The sequence below is a fragment of the Lithobates pipiens genome, unplaced genomic scaffold (genome assembly GCF_037356315.1).
Source record: "Lithobates pipiens isolate NorthernLeopardFrog02 unplaced genomic scaffold, aLitPip1_a1.2 Scaffold_16, whole genome shotgun sequence".
Lineage (NCBI taxonomy): Eukaryota > Metazoa > Chordata > Amphibia > Anura > Ranidae > Lithobates > Lithobates pipiens.
In genome coordinates, this window is record NW_027507748.1 from 574,900,614 (window position 1) to 574,918,444 (window position 17,831).

General features: G+C 42.2%; 1 protein-coding gene across 10 annotated transcripts in view; it reads left to right on the top strand.

Moving 5' to 3' along the window:
* The window catches only part of HDAC7 (histone deacetylase 7), a 462,267-nt gene that overhangs the window by 391,199 nt on the left and 53,237 nt on the right, over positions 1 to 17,831 (top strand). For 8 of the 10 annotated variants that reach the window (XM_077483760.1, XM_077483757.1, XM_077483762.1 and 5 more), the window contains 7 exons: positions 7,259 to 7,431; positions 7,769 to 7,847; positions 10,029 to 10,146; positions 11,529 to 11,641; positions 13,987 to 14,109; positions 15,421 to 15,530; positions 16,230 to 16,395. In XM_077483760.1, coding sequence (XP_077339886.1) covers positions 7,306 to 7,431; positions 7,769 to 7,847; positions 10,029 to 10,146; positions 11,529 to 11,641; positions 13,987 to 14,109; positions 15,421 to 15,530; positions 16,230 to 16,395 — 835 coding nt within the window. In that variant the 5' untranslated portion in view covers positions 7,259 to 7,305. The remainder of the gene's footprint in view (positions 1 to 7,258; positions 7,432 to 7,768; positions 7,848 to 10,028; positions 10,147 to 11,528; positions 11,642 to 13,986; positions 14,110 to 15,420; positions 15,531 to 16,229; positions 16,396 to 17,831) is intronic. The other 2 variants (XM_077483756.1, XM_077483759.1) reach the window with 2 other exon arrangements.

Here is a 17,831-nt window from a genome sequence, read left to right on the forward strand (position 1 = left end):
TTTTTTTTTTCTATTGCTCTCTGCATGTTTATATCCCTGTGACACTTCTCTCCCGTCCCTTTAATTTCTTGTCCTCGTGTCACATTGACAGCAATCAGGGGAAACTCTCCCCACAAGAGTAACAGATGGCAATTAAAAAAGCTGGCAGAAGTTCTAAATGTTTTACTTTAAAATGTAAAAAAATAAATTGTTAAAGGAATTTCGGAAGAGCAGTAATTGATGATGACATATTTATATTGCTCCACATTACAGTAAATATCTCCTCTAAGACGGCAGTTCCTCTAAAAATAGACCTATGATCAATCCCATGTGTTGCGCCATCCTGAAATTCCTATGTCACCCTTAACTTCTCCAGATACACTCTGCACCCCCTTGCAATGAAGAAAACAGGATATTTAAAAGTACTTCACCTCGCTTTATTTTTAGATTGTCATTTCCTTTTTAACGCACCAACATTTTGGTTCTCACTGGAGAAATGAAAGCGGCTATTTGCTGACAATATGAAAATGCATAAATGTGAACAGATGTATCTCAAATGTCAGGACACATAATATCTCCAATCGAAGTATCTTTTTCAAAGTTTGTTAGTCATTTCATTTGAGAAACTGCACACACACATGGAATCGTGCCGCGTAACCAACTGACGGCTCCACTTTTAGAGTTCAGCTAACCGGGAGAGTTTTTTATCTCTTTGTAACATGTGGAGGACCGTCATATCTGCAGCACAATCCAAATGAATGTGTTGCAGATGCAGTTGTCAAGGAAGGGTTAATGTCATACTAGCAAATCTATTGAAATCCTTTGTCTTCGAACCATAAGGCCCCTTTCACACATGCGCACTGTTTATTTCATCAGTTCAGTCACCCTTTTTCAACCACCAGCTAGAGTCCTTAAAGCGGAGGTCCACCCTAAAGTGGACCTTCGCTCATTGGAATCCTCCCCACCTCCGGTGCCACAATTGGCACCTTTCAGGGGAGAGGGGGGTGCAGGTACCTGTACAGTACAGGTATCTGCACCCACTTCCGGGATAGCTCTCTGCGGAAAGGGGCGTAGATTTACACCCCTTTCCGAAAGTCTCCCGCTGCCTGCTGGGAAACACACAGATCCCAGAGGCAGCGGGTCCATCCTTATTGCGCAGCGCGACTCGCGCATGCGCAGTAGGGAACCGGGAAATGAAGCCGAAAGGCTCCACTTCCTGATTCCCATACCCAAGATGGCGGCGGCAGCACCCGAGAGACGATCGAGAGATCGGCTTCGGGTGCCGACATCGCGGGCGCGCTGGGCGGGTAAGTGTCCTTATTTTAAAAGTCAGCAGCTGCAGTATTTGTAGCTGCTGGCTTTAAAAAAAAAACGGCGGAACTCCCAGGGGACTCCCGCTTTAACCACTTGAACCCCAGAGCCATTTTTTCATGCAAAAATGGACTGTTTGTACGATCCGTTTTTTTTAACAGAAGAAAAATAGGGCTTTGATCCAAAAAAACGGTTGTAAATGGATGATCGTCCATTTAAATTTGTTTTCCCATGATGCATTGATGTGCATTTTTCATCCATCGCCGCATGTCAAAGGGGCCTAAACTTTAAAGCTGTATTAACCACTTGCTGACTGCACTATAGCCGAATGACGGCTACAGTGTGGCCGGCCAGGTCTGGAAGGGTGTCCTATGACTAGAGGTCGACCGATATATCGGCCGGCCGATATATCGGCCGATATTTGCCGTTTTTTAAATAATCGGCATCGCCCGATTTGAGCTGATAAAAAGCCGATTTAGAACTACAGCGGGACTTTTCTATTACAGAAGTCATTTCAGTCAGTGTAAGTTGCCCGTGTCGTCATATAAACCCTTTCCTCCTCTCTGGGCAGACTGCCAAGAAAAGAACAGAATGATACAATGTTTACACTTGAATGAATGAAGTCATCTCTGTGTGTAGAAGTTCTCAGTTTAACCATTTAAAGACTAAATCTTTTCTGACACTTGTTGCTTACAAGTAAAAATCCTGTATTTTCTGCCAGAAAATCACTTAGACCCCCCCAAAAATTATATATAGTTTTTTTAGCAGAGATCCTAGGGAATAAAATAGCGGTTGTTGCAATATTTTATGTCACACGGCATTTGCACAGAGGTCTTTCAAATGCATTTTTTTTTTGGAAAAAAATACACTATTTAAAAAATAAAAATAAAATAAAAACAGTAAAGTTAGCCCATTTTTTTTTTTTCGTACAAAAGTTTTGACTACCTGTTTTTATTTAATATATAGGTTTTTTTTTTTTTGATCTAAATCATACATACAAGTAAACTGATTGGAGGTTTGTTTTGTTTAATAAATGTTTAAATGTAAGAAATTTTCTGTATCACTTATGAAGGCTGCTTTCACAGTGGAGCGGGCAGGCGTTGATGGTAAAACGCAAGTTTTAGCGGCTCTTTACCATCATTTTAGCGGTGCTATTTGGCTGCTAGTGGGGCACATATAACCCAGCTAGCGGCCAAGGAAGAGGTTAAATGCGCCCATGAAGCACTGCTGCCAAATCGCATTGCATGCGCTTCAGCAGTGGTGCCCATTCATATCAATGGGCAGGAGTGGTGGAGGAGCGGTATACACCACTCCAAACGTGCTGCTTGCAGGACTTTTTTTTTAAGATCCTGCCAGCGCATCGCCTCAGTGTGAAAGTTTCACACAGACTGCAGGGGAGCCATTTTACAGGCGCTATTTTTAGCCCAAAAGCGCCTGAAAAACGCCCCAGTGGGAAAGGTGTGTTAGATCAAGGGGGATTAAAAAATAAAATAAAAAAGGAAAAAAATAAATAAATAAAATAAAATCGGCCTAACATATCGGCCCAAAAAAAATCGGCATCATATATCGGCTATCGGCCGCCATGATTTCTAAATATCGGCATCGGCATCGGCCAGAGAAAAACCCATATCGGTCGACCTCTACCTATGACGTCCTCCCGTGATCGTGTCCGCCACATACTTGCTGAGGTGCGCTCTGTGATCGCTGTGTGCTTAGGACACAGCTGATCACAGATTGGGGTAAAGGGCCATTCACAGCGGCTCTTTGCCACGTGATCATGTGTCCAATCACAGCTGATCACAATGTATACACAAGCCGGTTATCAGCATTCCTTTGGAGAGGAGAGCCGATAACCGGCTTGTGTGAAAGGGACATCTACACTGATAATCAGGGCATTATTAGTTTCATGATTATCAGTGCAGTCCCAACAGTGCCCACCAGTGCTGCCAATCAGCGACACCCATCAGTGCCCACCAGTGGCTCCTCATAAGTGCAGCCTATCAGCGCACATCAATGAAGGAGAAAATTTACCTATTTGCAAAATTTTATAACAAAACAATTTATTTTTTTCAAAATTTTTGGTCTTTTTTCTTTTTTTTTTTTAGCAAAATACCACCAAAGGAATCTCTATTTGTGTGAAAAAAATTCTAAAAGTTTCAAATGGGTACAGTGTTGCATGACCATGCACGCAGTTGTCATTTAAAGTGCGACAGCGCTGAAAGTTTGCCTGGGCAGGAAAGGGATAAAAGTGCCCAGTAGGCAAGTGGGTAAACCCAAAAACAAGATTTTATTCTATTGCAGGTTACAGTTTCTTACAGGTGTGGTGGCAGCTTTTTTTTTATTTTTATTTTTTTCCTAGGCATTTTCTTTCTTTGTTTTCACCTGGTGGCTCAGCCAATAAGTCTGTTAGGCCCCTTTCACACTAACCTTCCCGATTGGGTCCTCCTGTCTGTTTTTCAGGTGGACCTGATTGGACCCTCCATTCTCCTCTATGGAGTGGTTGGGGGTAAACGGACGTGTCCGCATACACCCACCTGCATCCGATCCTCTACAAACAGATGGATGGGGATCTGTTTGCCTTCTGTCCAGTAGATCAAATTGGATGGCAGTTGGGTGTAAATGGACAGGTGGTCCATTTTAAATCTGACTGCCCCACAGAGAACAGTGGGCTGTGTCTGCTCTGTATAATTGGAGCAGACATGGACCTGTGGTCCGCCTGCTCAGTGGACAGATGCCCTTGCTAAGCAAGCAGATTGAAAGTGGCGTGCACCCGTGTAAAAGGACCCTTATTTTTCAACTTCCTTTAATGCAGAACTAAAGTCAAAAATACTTGCCTCTATTTCAACACTCGCGAGGTCCCTCACTGCCACTGGCATTGTCTCCCTGGCTTCTTCTGGGTGCCAGTTTTCAACCATCTTGATTGGTTGGTGCAGTATGACATCACTCGTGCACGGGAATGCACTCATCCCGACACATATAGGCACTGTGCCTGTAAAAGCCCTTCTGAATGCCAGAAACCTTAGCAGGAAAATGCTGCTTAAAAATGTGCTAAAAGCCATGTATTGCACATGCGTTTAGGCACGTCCAGCGCGGTGAACGTTAATGCATTTCAGTGGCTGGAATATTAATTTACTCTGGTCATTGGAATGCTCAAATGCTAGATGCGTCTATCATTTATGTGCGTTTAGACATTTAAATGCCATTTTAAGTGTTCTTTGTCATCATGAAGCCTAACATAAAAAATATATCTGAAGCTTGGTTCACTTTAAAACTGGACTGTTCACAATAATTCAGAATACTTAAAGGGGAGAGTTGATATCAAAAGTTGTAAGGTACAAAAATGCAGTCATCATAAATTTCCTCTCTGGTATAAATAAAGACGTACCCACCAAAAATGAGCTGCTCTGTGTACAGTGTTGGGTCAGAGGTCCATGTTATGAGTAATGGTAACAGCTGCTAATGGTGAGTGGGGGAAATCTGGTTGAACCTTTTACACAACTCACTGATTTGGTATAGTGGGTTTGTAGTTATTGTCATTTTTTAATTTGTAATTACTGGATATTCAGCAATATTTAGAGAGGAAAGTCCCATTGATTCATATTTGAGAACTTGGTGCAGCATGCAAATTTCCTTATCTGTACCTCGAATTTCACAAGAAAAGAATGTCGCAGAACAGCAGTGGGGTGACTGAAGAAAGTTGGCCTGGAAAGTTCCTAACTTTTTAAATGTAAACTTATCTTCCTTTCTTCACTGTGTCTGATTGTTGTACTGCCAGTAAACATGTGAACTTCAACTGAACCATTTCCTAGTACTAGTTTAAAATACTTGTAGCTGCCCTGGTGACATATCTGGATGCCAACGTAAGGGCTCATACAGTTGTAAGAATGCTATTCTCATGCTATCAGGCCTCATAAGGCAGAAATCCTCGTATGTACAAGTACCGGGTGGAACGGACTCCATTTGGACCTTCCCATCTAGGCACACAACATCTTGTTTTACTGGTGCTCATCTGGCTTAGGCAGGCCATAGATTGTGATTTACTTTCCTTCCACCACGGGTTGCAGGAAATAAAATCGCTCAATTTCCCCCATCAACACAGTCGGTTGGGTGTGGGGAGTCATTGAACAGAATGATTATTACTAGCAGCTGTAGCCTCTGGCAATAATTGCACTCTACCCTAGTTGATGGATCGACTTGAGTAGAATCAGCCTGCCCATAGATGGTTTGAATCTCGGCCATTCCTTGCTTAACCGACCAAGATTCAAACCATCTATGGTTTGGCTTGTATACATTTTACAATGTGTGAGCAAGTTTGTGTGAGATATATTGCTTCTAATGCTCAGGAAACCAAATATGCATCTGATAATTATACAGGAAAAATCCGTCTCTTTGCCTTTGTCACCTATAAGCACAAGTCTACTGTCCCTAATTTTAAACCCAGCTGTGCATGATATTTATAAATTTTAATTCTACCACACCATAGTGTTGCTTTCTTGAACACGGGCCCTTATAGGACATGTGTACATGGGTGTCCCTGGGGGCAGAGCAGTACAACATGGAGAATAAAAGCTGGCAATACACATTATAGGCTCATTAAAGTGGAACCATCATTTAAATGTTTCCCCCATGTGAAGTAGTGTGCTCTTACTTACATATCACTCCTTCATTGCCTCCACAAATGGGCCCTTTATGAGTAACAAGTTCAAACAATATTCCCCACAGGCACGTTCCTGAAAATGGCTATTTGGTAATAGTTTCTGTAATGACTACAGGCCTGGGAGCCGTAGACAATACAAGTGAAGAAATGTCACCAGCAGACCAAGGATTCTTCAAACCCTCCGTCTGCTGATGATATTTCAGAGCCACCCTTTGCCAGGCAAGTGAAACATTGCCTTATATGTACCATGAAAATAAAGCTTCGGACCCTTTTTGAGGAATCCTTGGTGTTCTGGTGACATTTCTTCACTTAAATTGTCTATGGATTCCCAGCCTGTGGTCATTAGAGCCCCCATTACCACTGAATAGCCATTTTCAGGAACGTGCGTGTGGGGATTATTGTATTTGGCTTTTTTTCACTTTAACATTCTGATCTGTACTGTAGTGACGTCACTAGCGCATGCGCATTTTGTCTCCCAGTCACGGCACACCAAGTATGCTGTCAATCCGCACAACTTGTTGCCATGCCTCGTTGTCAACACTTGCAGCAATACTTTGCTATATCGCGGATTGTTGATCCTTTGAGTTCCTGAAACACTCCATGTGACTTGACACATCACAGGGGGTGTAAACATTGGCTCTCACCAGCAACGGCATTGCTAAGAATGGCTCTGTTCTCATAGTAACCATAATGATAATGAGGCTTGGCTAAATTTGTAATGTGCATGCGCAAGGTTACAGGCAAGGAAAGCCGAGAAAGGGCAGATATTCATTATGTGATGGAATCAGAAGAGAACATCATTCGGCAGAGAGACAGCAGATGTAAAGAAAGCGAAATGATAGAAAAAAAAGCAAGCTAAGGGGAAAATTTATACTGCGGTGTGTTTATATAGCAAAGAAATATTTGTCTTTTTATGTATTTTGGATTGCAGTACCTGAGTTTACTACCGCTTTTACATCTTAGCAGTGCGTCACCGTATGCACATTAACGCCAATGTTTTAAGGCAGCCCATTTTATTAAATGGTGCCCATGCTCCCACTGAAAACTGGACCTTACCTTTTCTTCTGGATGGAGCACACCTCAGCGCTCAGTGGTGCGTTACCATGCCTTGGGGAGCACTTCAATGCACATCTGCAGGCTCTTGTACTATATTAATTATTGGTGTTGGGGAGAATGTACAATCACACTGTAATATATTTGTTGCAGACTCAGAGTTTACCATAAGCAGTAATTGATTAGCATTAACCGATCAATGAATTCTTACGCTGGAAATGTGTTTGACGTATATGTTTTGCTGTTTTTGTTTTGCAGTGGACTTGACCGTTCCATCGAGCACAGTGCTGACGCAAGCTACCCCTATGGATTTTCACCTAATCCAGCGTCACAATCAGCAGTCGGACACCGCGCTGCTGAACATAAAGCAGGCCCAGCAAGCATTCTTCTCAGCCATCACTCCGCAGCACCATATAGACCCCAAAATAAGGGTATTTTTCCTTTTTGTTTCCATGAGTATTTTTAAATTCCAAAGGTTTTACAGCACTGACAAGGTTACTGAGCCATGACAACACGCATTGTTTTATCAGTGTAAGAGTTGGGTTGGTTAATGAAAGGTGTATGCATAAATTCCCCTTTTTACGTATTACATTTTCCAAGTAGTGTTCTAGAGTACTTGTCACTTATGTAGTGAGACCTGTACAGTGACACAGCTACACTTCATTGCCAAGCTGTAGCTACCTAATAATCTGATGGGGATACAAGTAGATTAGAAGTAATGGGGACCGCACTGTTTTCCTTCGCTGATCCTCACTCTTCATTTCCCAGGTGGACTGTCGGAATACAGACCATGGACGACAGGAGCAAAGCCTGAGGCATCTGGTCAACAAGGATAAAAACAAAGGCAGTATGGAACCTTTCTATATATTTTTGTTTGTTTCTTTAATTTAAAATGTAATTTACCATACACTTACTTTTTTTTGTTTTACAACTAATGTAGTTTAGTAAGGAAACATTGGGGTCCTTCAAAATGCATAGCAGTCACACTTCGTTGTTCTGATGGATTTAATGCTGGGTACACATGGGTAGTTTTTTTTTTTTCGTTCAACCCAGCTGAAAGGAAAAAAAACTTACAGCTTGTTGTACTAACAGATCTTCCTGCTGAGCTATGGTGTTTTGACAGGATTGCCCTCCCTGCCAGAAGACGGTGATCAATGCTCTCAGCCATCGGCTGCGAAAGCTGATTAGATGCTGGTTTTCCTACATGCTTGTTTGACAGAAGCTGGTTATGGGAGGAAGAGCTGTGAAAGTCGGCTGGTTCCTGCCAAACCGACCGTTTTCAGCCCATTGCCAACCCTTGTGTATCCAACTTACGCTGATGGAAATTGAAACCTGATTTGTGTGCATGGATTTAAAAAAATAGGTCTTAGCACACTGGATGTCATTTTTGCAGTATGTGCTTGTGTGCGGATCAGATATCCCAAACATATGACAAAAAAAGCCTGTGAATACTTTTCTATAAGTCACACTTTTATGGAATATCTGGGGTAAGCAGGAGTCAGTTTCTTAATGTTCCCTAGGTCATAAGAATTCTGGGTAATGGGCTGCATACCTTTTTTCTGTTCGTATAGTGCAGCCTTTCTCAACCTTTTCAACGCAGAGGAACCCTTGAAATAGTTCACCAGGCTCAGGGAACCACTGCTAAAAATTAGAAATTACAACTCGTGATACATTAGTGTGATGGTCAGTTAGAGGAATGGTCCTTAGACTTGTGATCATTGGGAAGAATCACTCCCTTACAGATAGCTGAAAAGATAAATGGTGTCGGTGAGAACTTATCCGAGAGGCAGAAATGACCCAATGCTGAAGGAACCTCTAGCACCCTCTGGAGGAACCCTAGGGTTTTGCGGAACCCTGGTTGAGAATCACTGGTATAGAGCATACATCAAGCAGAGGTTCTCAATTATAACTAGAAGCTAATTACTTTGTAACTCCAGCCTCTCACCTACCTAAAATGGCAATAAATATACATCACCAGACACTTTGTGGTGCTGCAAATAGTAAATATCAAACCTTCTTTAAAGGAGTTTGAAGTGTTTGCATTTATGTGTTTGTTTTGCAATATAAGGCAGCTTAAGTGTTAAATAATTTTTTATTGGCATCAAAAGACTAAGACAAAGTTAATTTGGTAAATCTTCATATACACCCTAGTTGCCTTTTTTGTGCTTATTGCCACCAAATGTAATGTATATAAGAAAGGCTGAGCGGACTTGTTTCTTTGGAAATTTCCAATGCAAGTGTGCCACCTACTGCTTGAAACGGTTTATCGTTTCTTCCTGCTCATTACTATGTGTAGAGTTGGGGATAGATACAATAGTTGTGATCTAAAAAGGTTATAAGCTAAGCATTGGGCCATCAATTTCTGTTTACCCCATTGTCCATCTCTGGCAAGGCAGGAGGAGTAGAGTAGCCTGATTTAATGATACAATGAGCATGCACATGGAAATTTGCTCTTAAAGCAGCTCAGATCTGTGTATGCAATTATGAACCACAAGTCTTGGTTGCTGAAACAACCTCATTGTGAGCGTAGACGTCCATATCTCACAGGCAGCTGGGGGTTTCAGAACTATGTGGAGGTTTTTTGGCATTGCTGTAATGCAGATTTATTGCTTATTTCCTATTTATTTATGCTGCTTATGTGGGGTGTTGACGCAGAGTTATGCAGCACTAGCTGTGCTGAACTTGTTACATGCAATGTATGGCCAAGACAGAGCTAAATAAAACTCTACTGGAGGTGAAGGTGTTTGGCAGCTTTTACCTGGTCATTCACAGTGTGGGAAGCTTCTCTGCTTTATGATCCTATACACTTGTGCACTTTCATTAGACGGAAGACGTTAAAGTGTTCATGTATGGAATCTGATCATCCAAAGGATTGCTGTTTTCTTTGCTGAACTAACAAAACATGTCAACGAGTGTCTATATTGTCTTTTGCTATATGCTTAGACAATATGTTTATGAAGGTACAGACCTTCATTCACTGGAATTGGTTGTCACTATTCTTTTCTTCTTTTATTATCTGTGGTTCTAGGTGCCATGGCCAGTCCAGCAGTGAAGCAGAAACTGTTGGAGATGATTCGGAACAAGCAGCAAGTAGCACCCGACCGCAATAGCGCCAACAATCACAGCGGCCAAGCCATACCTTACAGGTAACCGTAATTGCTGTCAAGTTATTCCTCCATGTGGAGAATTCAGTACTGGTTTCTCTAAGTACATCCATGTTTTATCCTGTGCTGAGCCCAGATGGAAGGGGGTAATGTTGTCCCCTAATACACGCTGACTTTTTTTTAAATCATCAATTCCCTGTATTTATCAGTATATAACACGCACCTTCATTTTAAGAGGGACGTTTCAGGAACATAACTTGAAATTTTAAATAAAGAACTTTGAAGCAAAATAAGGGTCAGTGCCCATGAATGCAGCCACACCAGTGCCCATCTGCAGCCTCACCAGTGCCCATTAATTCAGCCTGATCAGTGCCCATCTGCAGTCTCACCATTGCAGCCTGATCAGTGCCCATTTGTAGCCTCACCATTGCAGCCTGATAAGTGCCCATCTGCATCCTCACCATTGCCCAATAATGTAGCCTGATCAGTGCCCATCTGCAGCATGATCAATGCCCCTTTGCAGCCTCACCATTGCAGCCTGATCAGTGCCCATCTGCAGCCTCACCATTGCCCAATGATGTAGCCTGATCACTGCCCCTTTGCAGCCTCGCCATTGCAGCCTGATCACTGCCCATCTGCTGCCTCGCCATTGCCCATCATTGCGGCCTGATCAGTGCCCATCTGCAGCCTTGCCATTGCCCATTAATTCAGCCTGATCAGTGCCCATCTCTAGCCTCACAATTGCTCATCAATGCAGCCTGCTCAGTGCCCATCTGCAGCCTCACCATTGCAGCCCGATCAGTGCCCAACTGCTGGCTCTCCATTGCCCATCATTGCAGCCTGATCACTACAGGATTACACAGAGCAGGCATCTCCTGTGTATTCGGCGTTCACAGTCACACACAATCCCACCTCCTGGCCCAGCTCTTATGATAAACAGAACACTGGTCTAATGCCGGGACATGTGATGTCTATGCTAGGAGCCAGGCCAGAAAACTGTGTGTGACTTTGAGCGCGGAGTACACAGGAGTCCCTGGTTCTGTGTAATCCGGCGGCGCTCTCTGGTTTGCTGGGGTTTCTTTATTTTATAGGAGACCCTCTTGCTAACTTTTCCATTCTATTATGCTATTCTGCTGTAGTGTTAATACATCACTGTAATCATTTAAGTATTTACAGAAATCAAGTAATTGATATATTGACTGGTGTGAGCAGCACAGTGGCCCCCACTCTAAGGACATACTGGTAGGTTAATTGACTCCTGTCTAAATTGTCCCTACTTGGCTGGTGATCCCTATTACATTGTTATCTTTGTGAGGACAGGGACTGATGGAATTGCACAGTATGTAAAGTATAGTATAGAAATACATAAATGTAGCATATGATATAAACATCAGTAAGGAAAGCGGTGATGTATTTATTTTCAGGCCTCCTGAGTTGATTGAACCGGAACCTCATCCTCCTCTTCCCAACAATTTCATTCCCCAGGATGCTGCCAGCAACTGTAATCCTTCTGAGCATTTTCCTCTCAGAAGAACAGGTAAAGTTCTTTCTTCCAGCTGTTATCTGCTCTGTTGACTAATGATAAAATGGAGGTGGAAGAGCTATATAGACAATATAGACTAGTGCATATCTATGCATTCATGTTTTGCATCATGTTTGTAAAGCATTTTTCACTAGTGTGGACCTCAGTGTATGAATTTTGAATTTGATCTTTTTTTTTTTTTTTTTATGTCATAATGTAGAGTATAAGATTTCCTATCATTTGAGCCCAGTCTTGCCACAAAGAGTTAATCCAGCTCTGAACAATCCTCTTGTATTGTTCAGTGAGATAAATCTTGACAAACAGAGAAAAACTTTGTCAAATCCTCCCCCTTGCTGTGATTTACAGATCCCGTGCACTAGCCTAAGAGACATGCATTATTTTTTAATTCCCTCCCACTCCTTTCTTCTGCTGCTCTGCCAGGATTGGCTGTTCCACACCTCAGCATGATTTGGCATGCTGAAGTCATGTGGGGACTTTTCTGGGTTTTGACTGAATGTTAGTGATCATAGCAGAAGTTCAGTGTAAGAAATACACAGGAGAAAATGCATGTTAAGGGGAGTGTAGAGGTGGGCGGGGAGTCTACTGACATCACGACTCCACCCACTGAGCCCTGGAAAACAGATCCACCCACAAAATCTGCAGTTTTTCAGGTCTCATAGCAGAGGGGAGACATTTGAGAGATAAGTATACATGCAGGAGGCATGTATATCCTTCTAGATAACTAATATTGCAGTAGTTTAGAAAGGATGAGAGTGGGTTTACATCCACTTTAACTGTCCTGAAATGAGTCTTAGCCCTTGTACACACGATCGAAGATTCCAACGGAATGTGTCCGATCGGAGCGTGTGTGGTCTGCATCGGACTGTTTCTGTCGGAATATCCGTCGGACCAAATTTTCCAACTTGCCGGAAATATTTTCCGCCAAAATGCTCTAATCGGACATACTCCGATCATGTGTAGAGAATTCCGATCGGACAAAGTGCCACGCATGCTCAGATCAAATTCCTACATCAAAGCTATTGGCTACTAGCCTGAACATAGTCCCATCGTAACAAAATAACGTCATCACGTTCTGAAAGATCGTATTTTCCGGCAACTTTGTCTGACTGTGTGTATGCAACAGTTTCGGACAAGATCCGTCAGACAAAATCAGACGGATTTGGTTGTCAGAATCTCCGACCGTGTGTACAAGGGCATAGACTAATCTCATATACAAGAAGGTTTTCTGCATTAGACTGGATTTTTAGGCTGGACATGCTTTAATAGATTTCTGTATCCACGTTAACACCATGGATAGATCAGTCCTCCCCATGGGGCTATTGTATTCTGACAGCCGACCCACTTAGTGCTTACATTTGATTGGATGAAGTGTTTAGCTGATAATTTCCCAAGAGGCTTCTTTGACAAAAGTTAATAGTACAATGAACTTTTGTTAAACAGAAAGGTGCCAGCAGGACCATACACTGCTCAAAGTTTTCCTGGCACCAGGAATCGGCTGAAATTTAAACAGTGTATGGCCAGCTTTAGTCTGAAGTCCATGTATACAAGCCCTTGGGCTGTTCACACAAAGGTCCTAGATGTAAAATTCATCCATCACGCAATTAAAAAGGCCAGTATTTGCCGTCAATCCAATCACTTTACACTGCTGGGTTTTCTATAGCAAACTGAAGAGACCAATTTTAGGTCATTGCACTGGCAGGAGTGAAAAAAGTATATTAGTATATTAATACTATATAGAATAGTATATTCATTTTATTTTTTAACTACCTCAGCAAGAATTGATCACTTTTTACACAGAAATAATAGGTCAGCTCTAACATTGCTTTGATGGTAAAAAATGTTAAAGGGTGAGACCTAATAAGACATATTTGTGGTGCAAGATCCTCCACTAGATGACAGCTCTTTGCCTTTAAAAGGGGAAAAGTCCATTGTTTACAAAACAGCTGGGCCTCATCTCTTATTAGCTGGCTGAGTCCTGGTCTCTATCAGGCAAAGCAAGCTGCGGTGCTGTACTCTGGGAACCCCATGTCTAATATTAATATTTATATGGAAAACAGATCATATTTAGACCATGAACAAGTTGTATGTAAAAAATAAATAAAATAACATTTTATAAAGCCCTATTATAGGTTAAGTCTTTTTCCTGATTTCTGACTTGCTTGGGAACCATATAGCATGTTATTTTAGATCACTTCGATACATGTTCCAGATTTAATATAATACATCAGGAAATCACTTCAGCATTCAAGTTCTGGTTCTTTGTAACAAACCAGCCAGAACTTGGCGGAGTTGCTTTTGAGCTCTTAACATTTAGAATTGTGCACTTAATTTCCCTGCAGCCTCTGAGCCAAACTTGAAGTGGCCTTGCAGACCCAAGAAGTCGGGGGAGAGGAGGAAGAACCCACTTACACGCAAGGAAAGCGCGCCACCTGCAGTTAGAAGAAGACCCCCAGAAACACAGGGTGGGTGAATGACACATCAGAGGTGGTAACATGTCTGGCTTTTAATTGCTGTGATCACAGGCATTATTGGCACATATGAGATAAGCCCGTCTGATATCCAACTAGTTTGTCTCCTTGATTAATGCATCCTTTTAAAGAGGCATTAAACCTTAAGACTGGATACAATCTGGTGTATAAAAGTCTCTAAAGCACTTTTTTGTGGTTCAACAGGCCTACTAATTTTTAAATAAAAACTCTGATAACAAACATGCTTTTAAATGGTGTCTCCAACCAGTAACTTCCAGAACACATGTGAAGAAGATTAGGTGTAACATCTCTCCTTCTTAACACATTGGTCACAGCGGTCTGAATCAGGAAAAACTGCCATGGTGTAATAGTACTTTGTCACATATAATCTATGCCATCAGTGATATAGTGGAGAAGAGGGATTAGACAGCTTCATTGTCTTATAGTACAGGGCTGTGAATCAGCTGTCCACTAATAACAATAGAAGTAAATGGATTTGTTAAAATGGGTGCATTAAAGTGGAAGTTCAACCAAAATTTGAATACTAAACCTACTTGCAGCCACATTCTAAGCCTAATCTATCTAGCCCTGTAAAGAAGAGATCACTGTACTTACCTGTTCTGAATCCACTACGGTCTGGTCCCACGCTGAGATGTCAGCGGCAGCTTCTCTGTGTAGACCGGTGCAGGAGAAGCAGCTGACAACGGAAGCCCCATAGTAAGTCTATGGGCAACGTCACTTTCTAGGCTTTTTACAGTCGTTGTTGGCTGTCTCCCTCTACACAGTAGCCGCCGCTGGAGATCGGACCGGATCGGCTTCAGAAAAGGTATGTATAGTGGTTTTTGCTTTTACAGGGTTAGATAGATTAAGTTTAGAATGTGGCAGAGTAGTTTTCGCTTTAGTTAGATTATTGCTCAACTTCCACTTTACGTGTTTTGTTTTTTGCTTTTTTTTTAACCAGTGTTTTTTCTTTTGAATGGTTCTTTTCTAATCTGGTTAGACACTGTTGCGTTCAGGCCATTTCTTCATCCTGATGAAGAAATCTCATCATCCTCTCTGCTTCTGCTTTTTCTGACCCTGAATCAGAAAGACAATGGCAAACATATGGACTTCTAACTGCCAGAAAACCCTCACCTTGTCAAGAGAACATGCTGACAGAAATTATTGTACTCTATATACATGCATAGATATATATAACATTTGCTAATTGGACATCAAAAATCACTGCAGGTCTATGATTGCACTGCTATCAGAAAGGTAACGTCATCATGCAGACGCTTTCAATCTGTTCTGTTTCCATTACAGACTCCTCTCCCAGCAGTAGCAGCACTCCAGTGTCCGGCTGCAGCTCACCAAATGACAGCCTGGCTGCCGAGAATGGAAGTTTGTCCTCCTTGCCTGGAGCTGCCTCAGAGGTAAGGACAGGATACATTTTTGTCTGGGGAAGGCTGCAGAATAAAATACAAAACTAGGAACATGTTACATGAGGCTAGTAGAGACCAATGCCATTACCCTATTCAATGACCCCATTTTAGACTGAGGTCCGAGGGCCACATATCGTATACCAAAGGGCTGCAGGTTGGGCACCAGGGAGTTAGAGTATGCTGCCCACCCCTCCTACCTCAAGTAAGCAGACAACAGCCATGCATAGAAATACTGCACTGCCCCCCAAATTGGGAAGCGCAGTGAACCTGATTATAGGCCAGTGGTACCTACTAAGTTTTTTACCTTTTAGTCTAGGTTCACACTGAATGCGGCTTTGAAATCATGCAACTTCACTTGGAATCACACAATTTCAAAGCCGCGTGTCAGTGCAACTTTGGGTGAGACTTGGCTGACATCTGTATGACTTCATGCACAGATGGTTATGCAAGTTGCCAAAGGTAGTCCAGGAACTACTTTTTCAAATCGGTGCAGCACTGTCAAATCGCATGACAAGTCGCACCGGTGTGAACGTGGGCTAAATATAATGGATATTCTTTCTCTTCATATCCATAACATTTTAGTAATTGCCTTACCAGTGTAAATTGCCAGCACTACAGAATACTTACCACTTCAGAAATGCTTAAGTGTTTATAATTTATAATACCCACTATAATCTGTTCCCACTTTAGGAAATGGAACGGAGGACCATGCCAAGCCTGATACATCGAGTGCCACATCTGACACATTCCACTGTGTACATGCCAGGTATAGAAAGCCATGATGGTACGAATTCTCTGGCAACTCGTCTTCAACCTGTCATCATTCTAGAGCCTACGCATGCATCGATGGTTGCAAGTATGTCGTTTTGGCTAAAAAGTCGATGATTGCCACTTACAGATGAGCTTATTTCTGAATACAGATGAGCTTATTTCTGAAGATATCCCTTCTGTTATCTACCTGTATCTCCCAAGCTCCTCGGCCGAACTGCTGCCTGGCAGAAATGTTTGTCCATAGATGTTTTTGTACCATTCTAAAATATGCAGCTATAAGGCTGCACAGACACACAATCAGGCTGAGAAATCCTCTGCATCTACACTGTCGCAGTGCCTCCCAGGTTTACATACTGCGTGTGTCTTTTTCCTAAAAAAGGAAGACGGCACTCCTGTTTTTTTAACAAGTGTTCCTCTAATTATTGACAAAAATGGTGAAGCATGCGAACATTTGAAATTCATGGCAGATTCTCTTCTCTAAGCATGCTGAACTTCATCCAGGTAGCCCTCTCTGTTCCTAGGACAGCTCACATATTGGGCACACTAGTGATTGTAGTATTAGTAATGTACAGAGATACCAGAAGCCTGACAGATACTGGCAACATCATGAACTGGATTATTCTGTATTTTTGGGGTATGTTATACCAAATTCCTCCGCTAAGCTCCTATACAGCTGCATACACCCTCTCTGAATATGTTTGTTATCGCAACAGCTTTTGGGTGTTGTAGGGCTGTCCTTTGCCTGGTTGTTCTAGGAGAGATAAAATAAACAGAAATCAAAACTGCTTGAACAATCTAATTCTAAAATCAAGCAGAGTCTAAGGCCGGCCATAGACAGCACTTTTGCAGGAAAGAAAATCGCTTGATTTCCCCCCATCAACACTGCTAGTGTTGATGGGGGGGGGAATCCTTCCTATGGAGCCATTGTGTTCTCCCAACAGGGGGATGCAGAGGGAGCCATCCCACCCGGGACAACATAGTGATTATCGCTAGAGGCTATAACAGCTGTTAGCAATAGTTGCATTTAAAATGCTACAAGCTGGTTGTACCCAAGTTGATCGATCAGCCTGCCCATACATGGTGCAAATCTTGTCAGTTTCCTGCTGAACCAGCCGATATTCAAACCATCTATGGTCAGCTTAAGAGCATTCTTCTCTTCAGCTTTCTGTGTCGATCTATATAATTTTTGTGCCTAATAACTCCCACAGACTAAACTCCGCTCTCCTCATTTTGAAGAACATCTAGATATATAGCACTAGAGCAGGATCTAAACTGGGGCTGGTCTGGGGCCCTAATTTTTTCTATTGTTGGAAATTCTATCTGTAAAATTCAAATCAGAATGATTGACATTTTAATAGATGGAGTGCACTAATGCATTTTAGAGAATAAACAAACGAAACACAGGTGGAAAAAATAGCAAAAAATTGCTACTGTGAATTGAGTGGTATAGGTTTTATTACGGGAAGAATGATGCACGGTGCATATCATCCCCAGCATTGTGTAGGTGCACTTTGAGCTTTT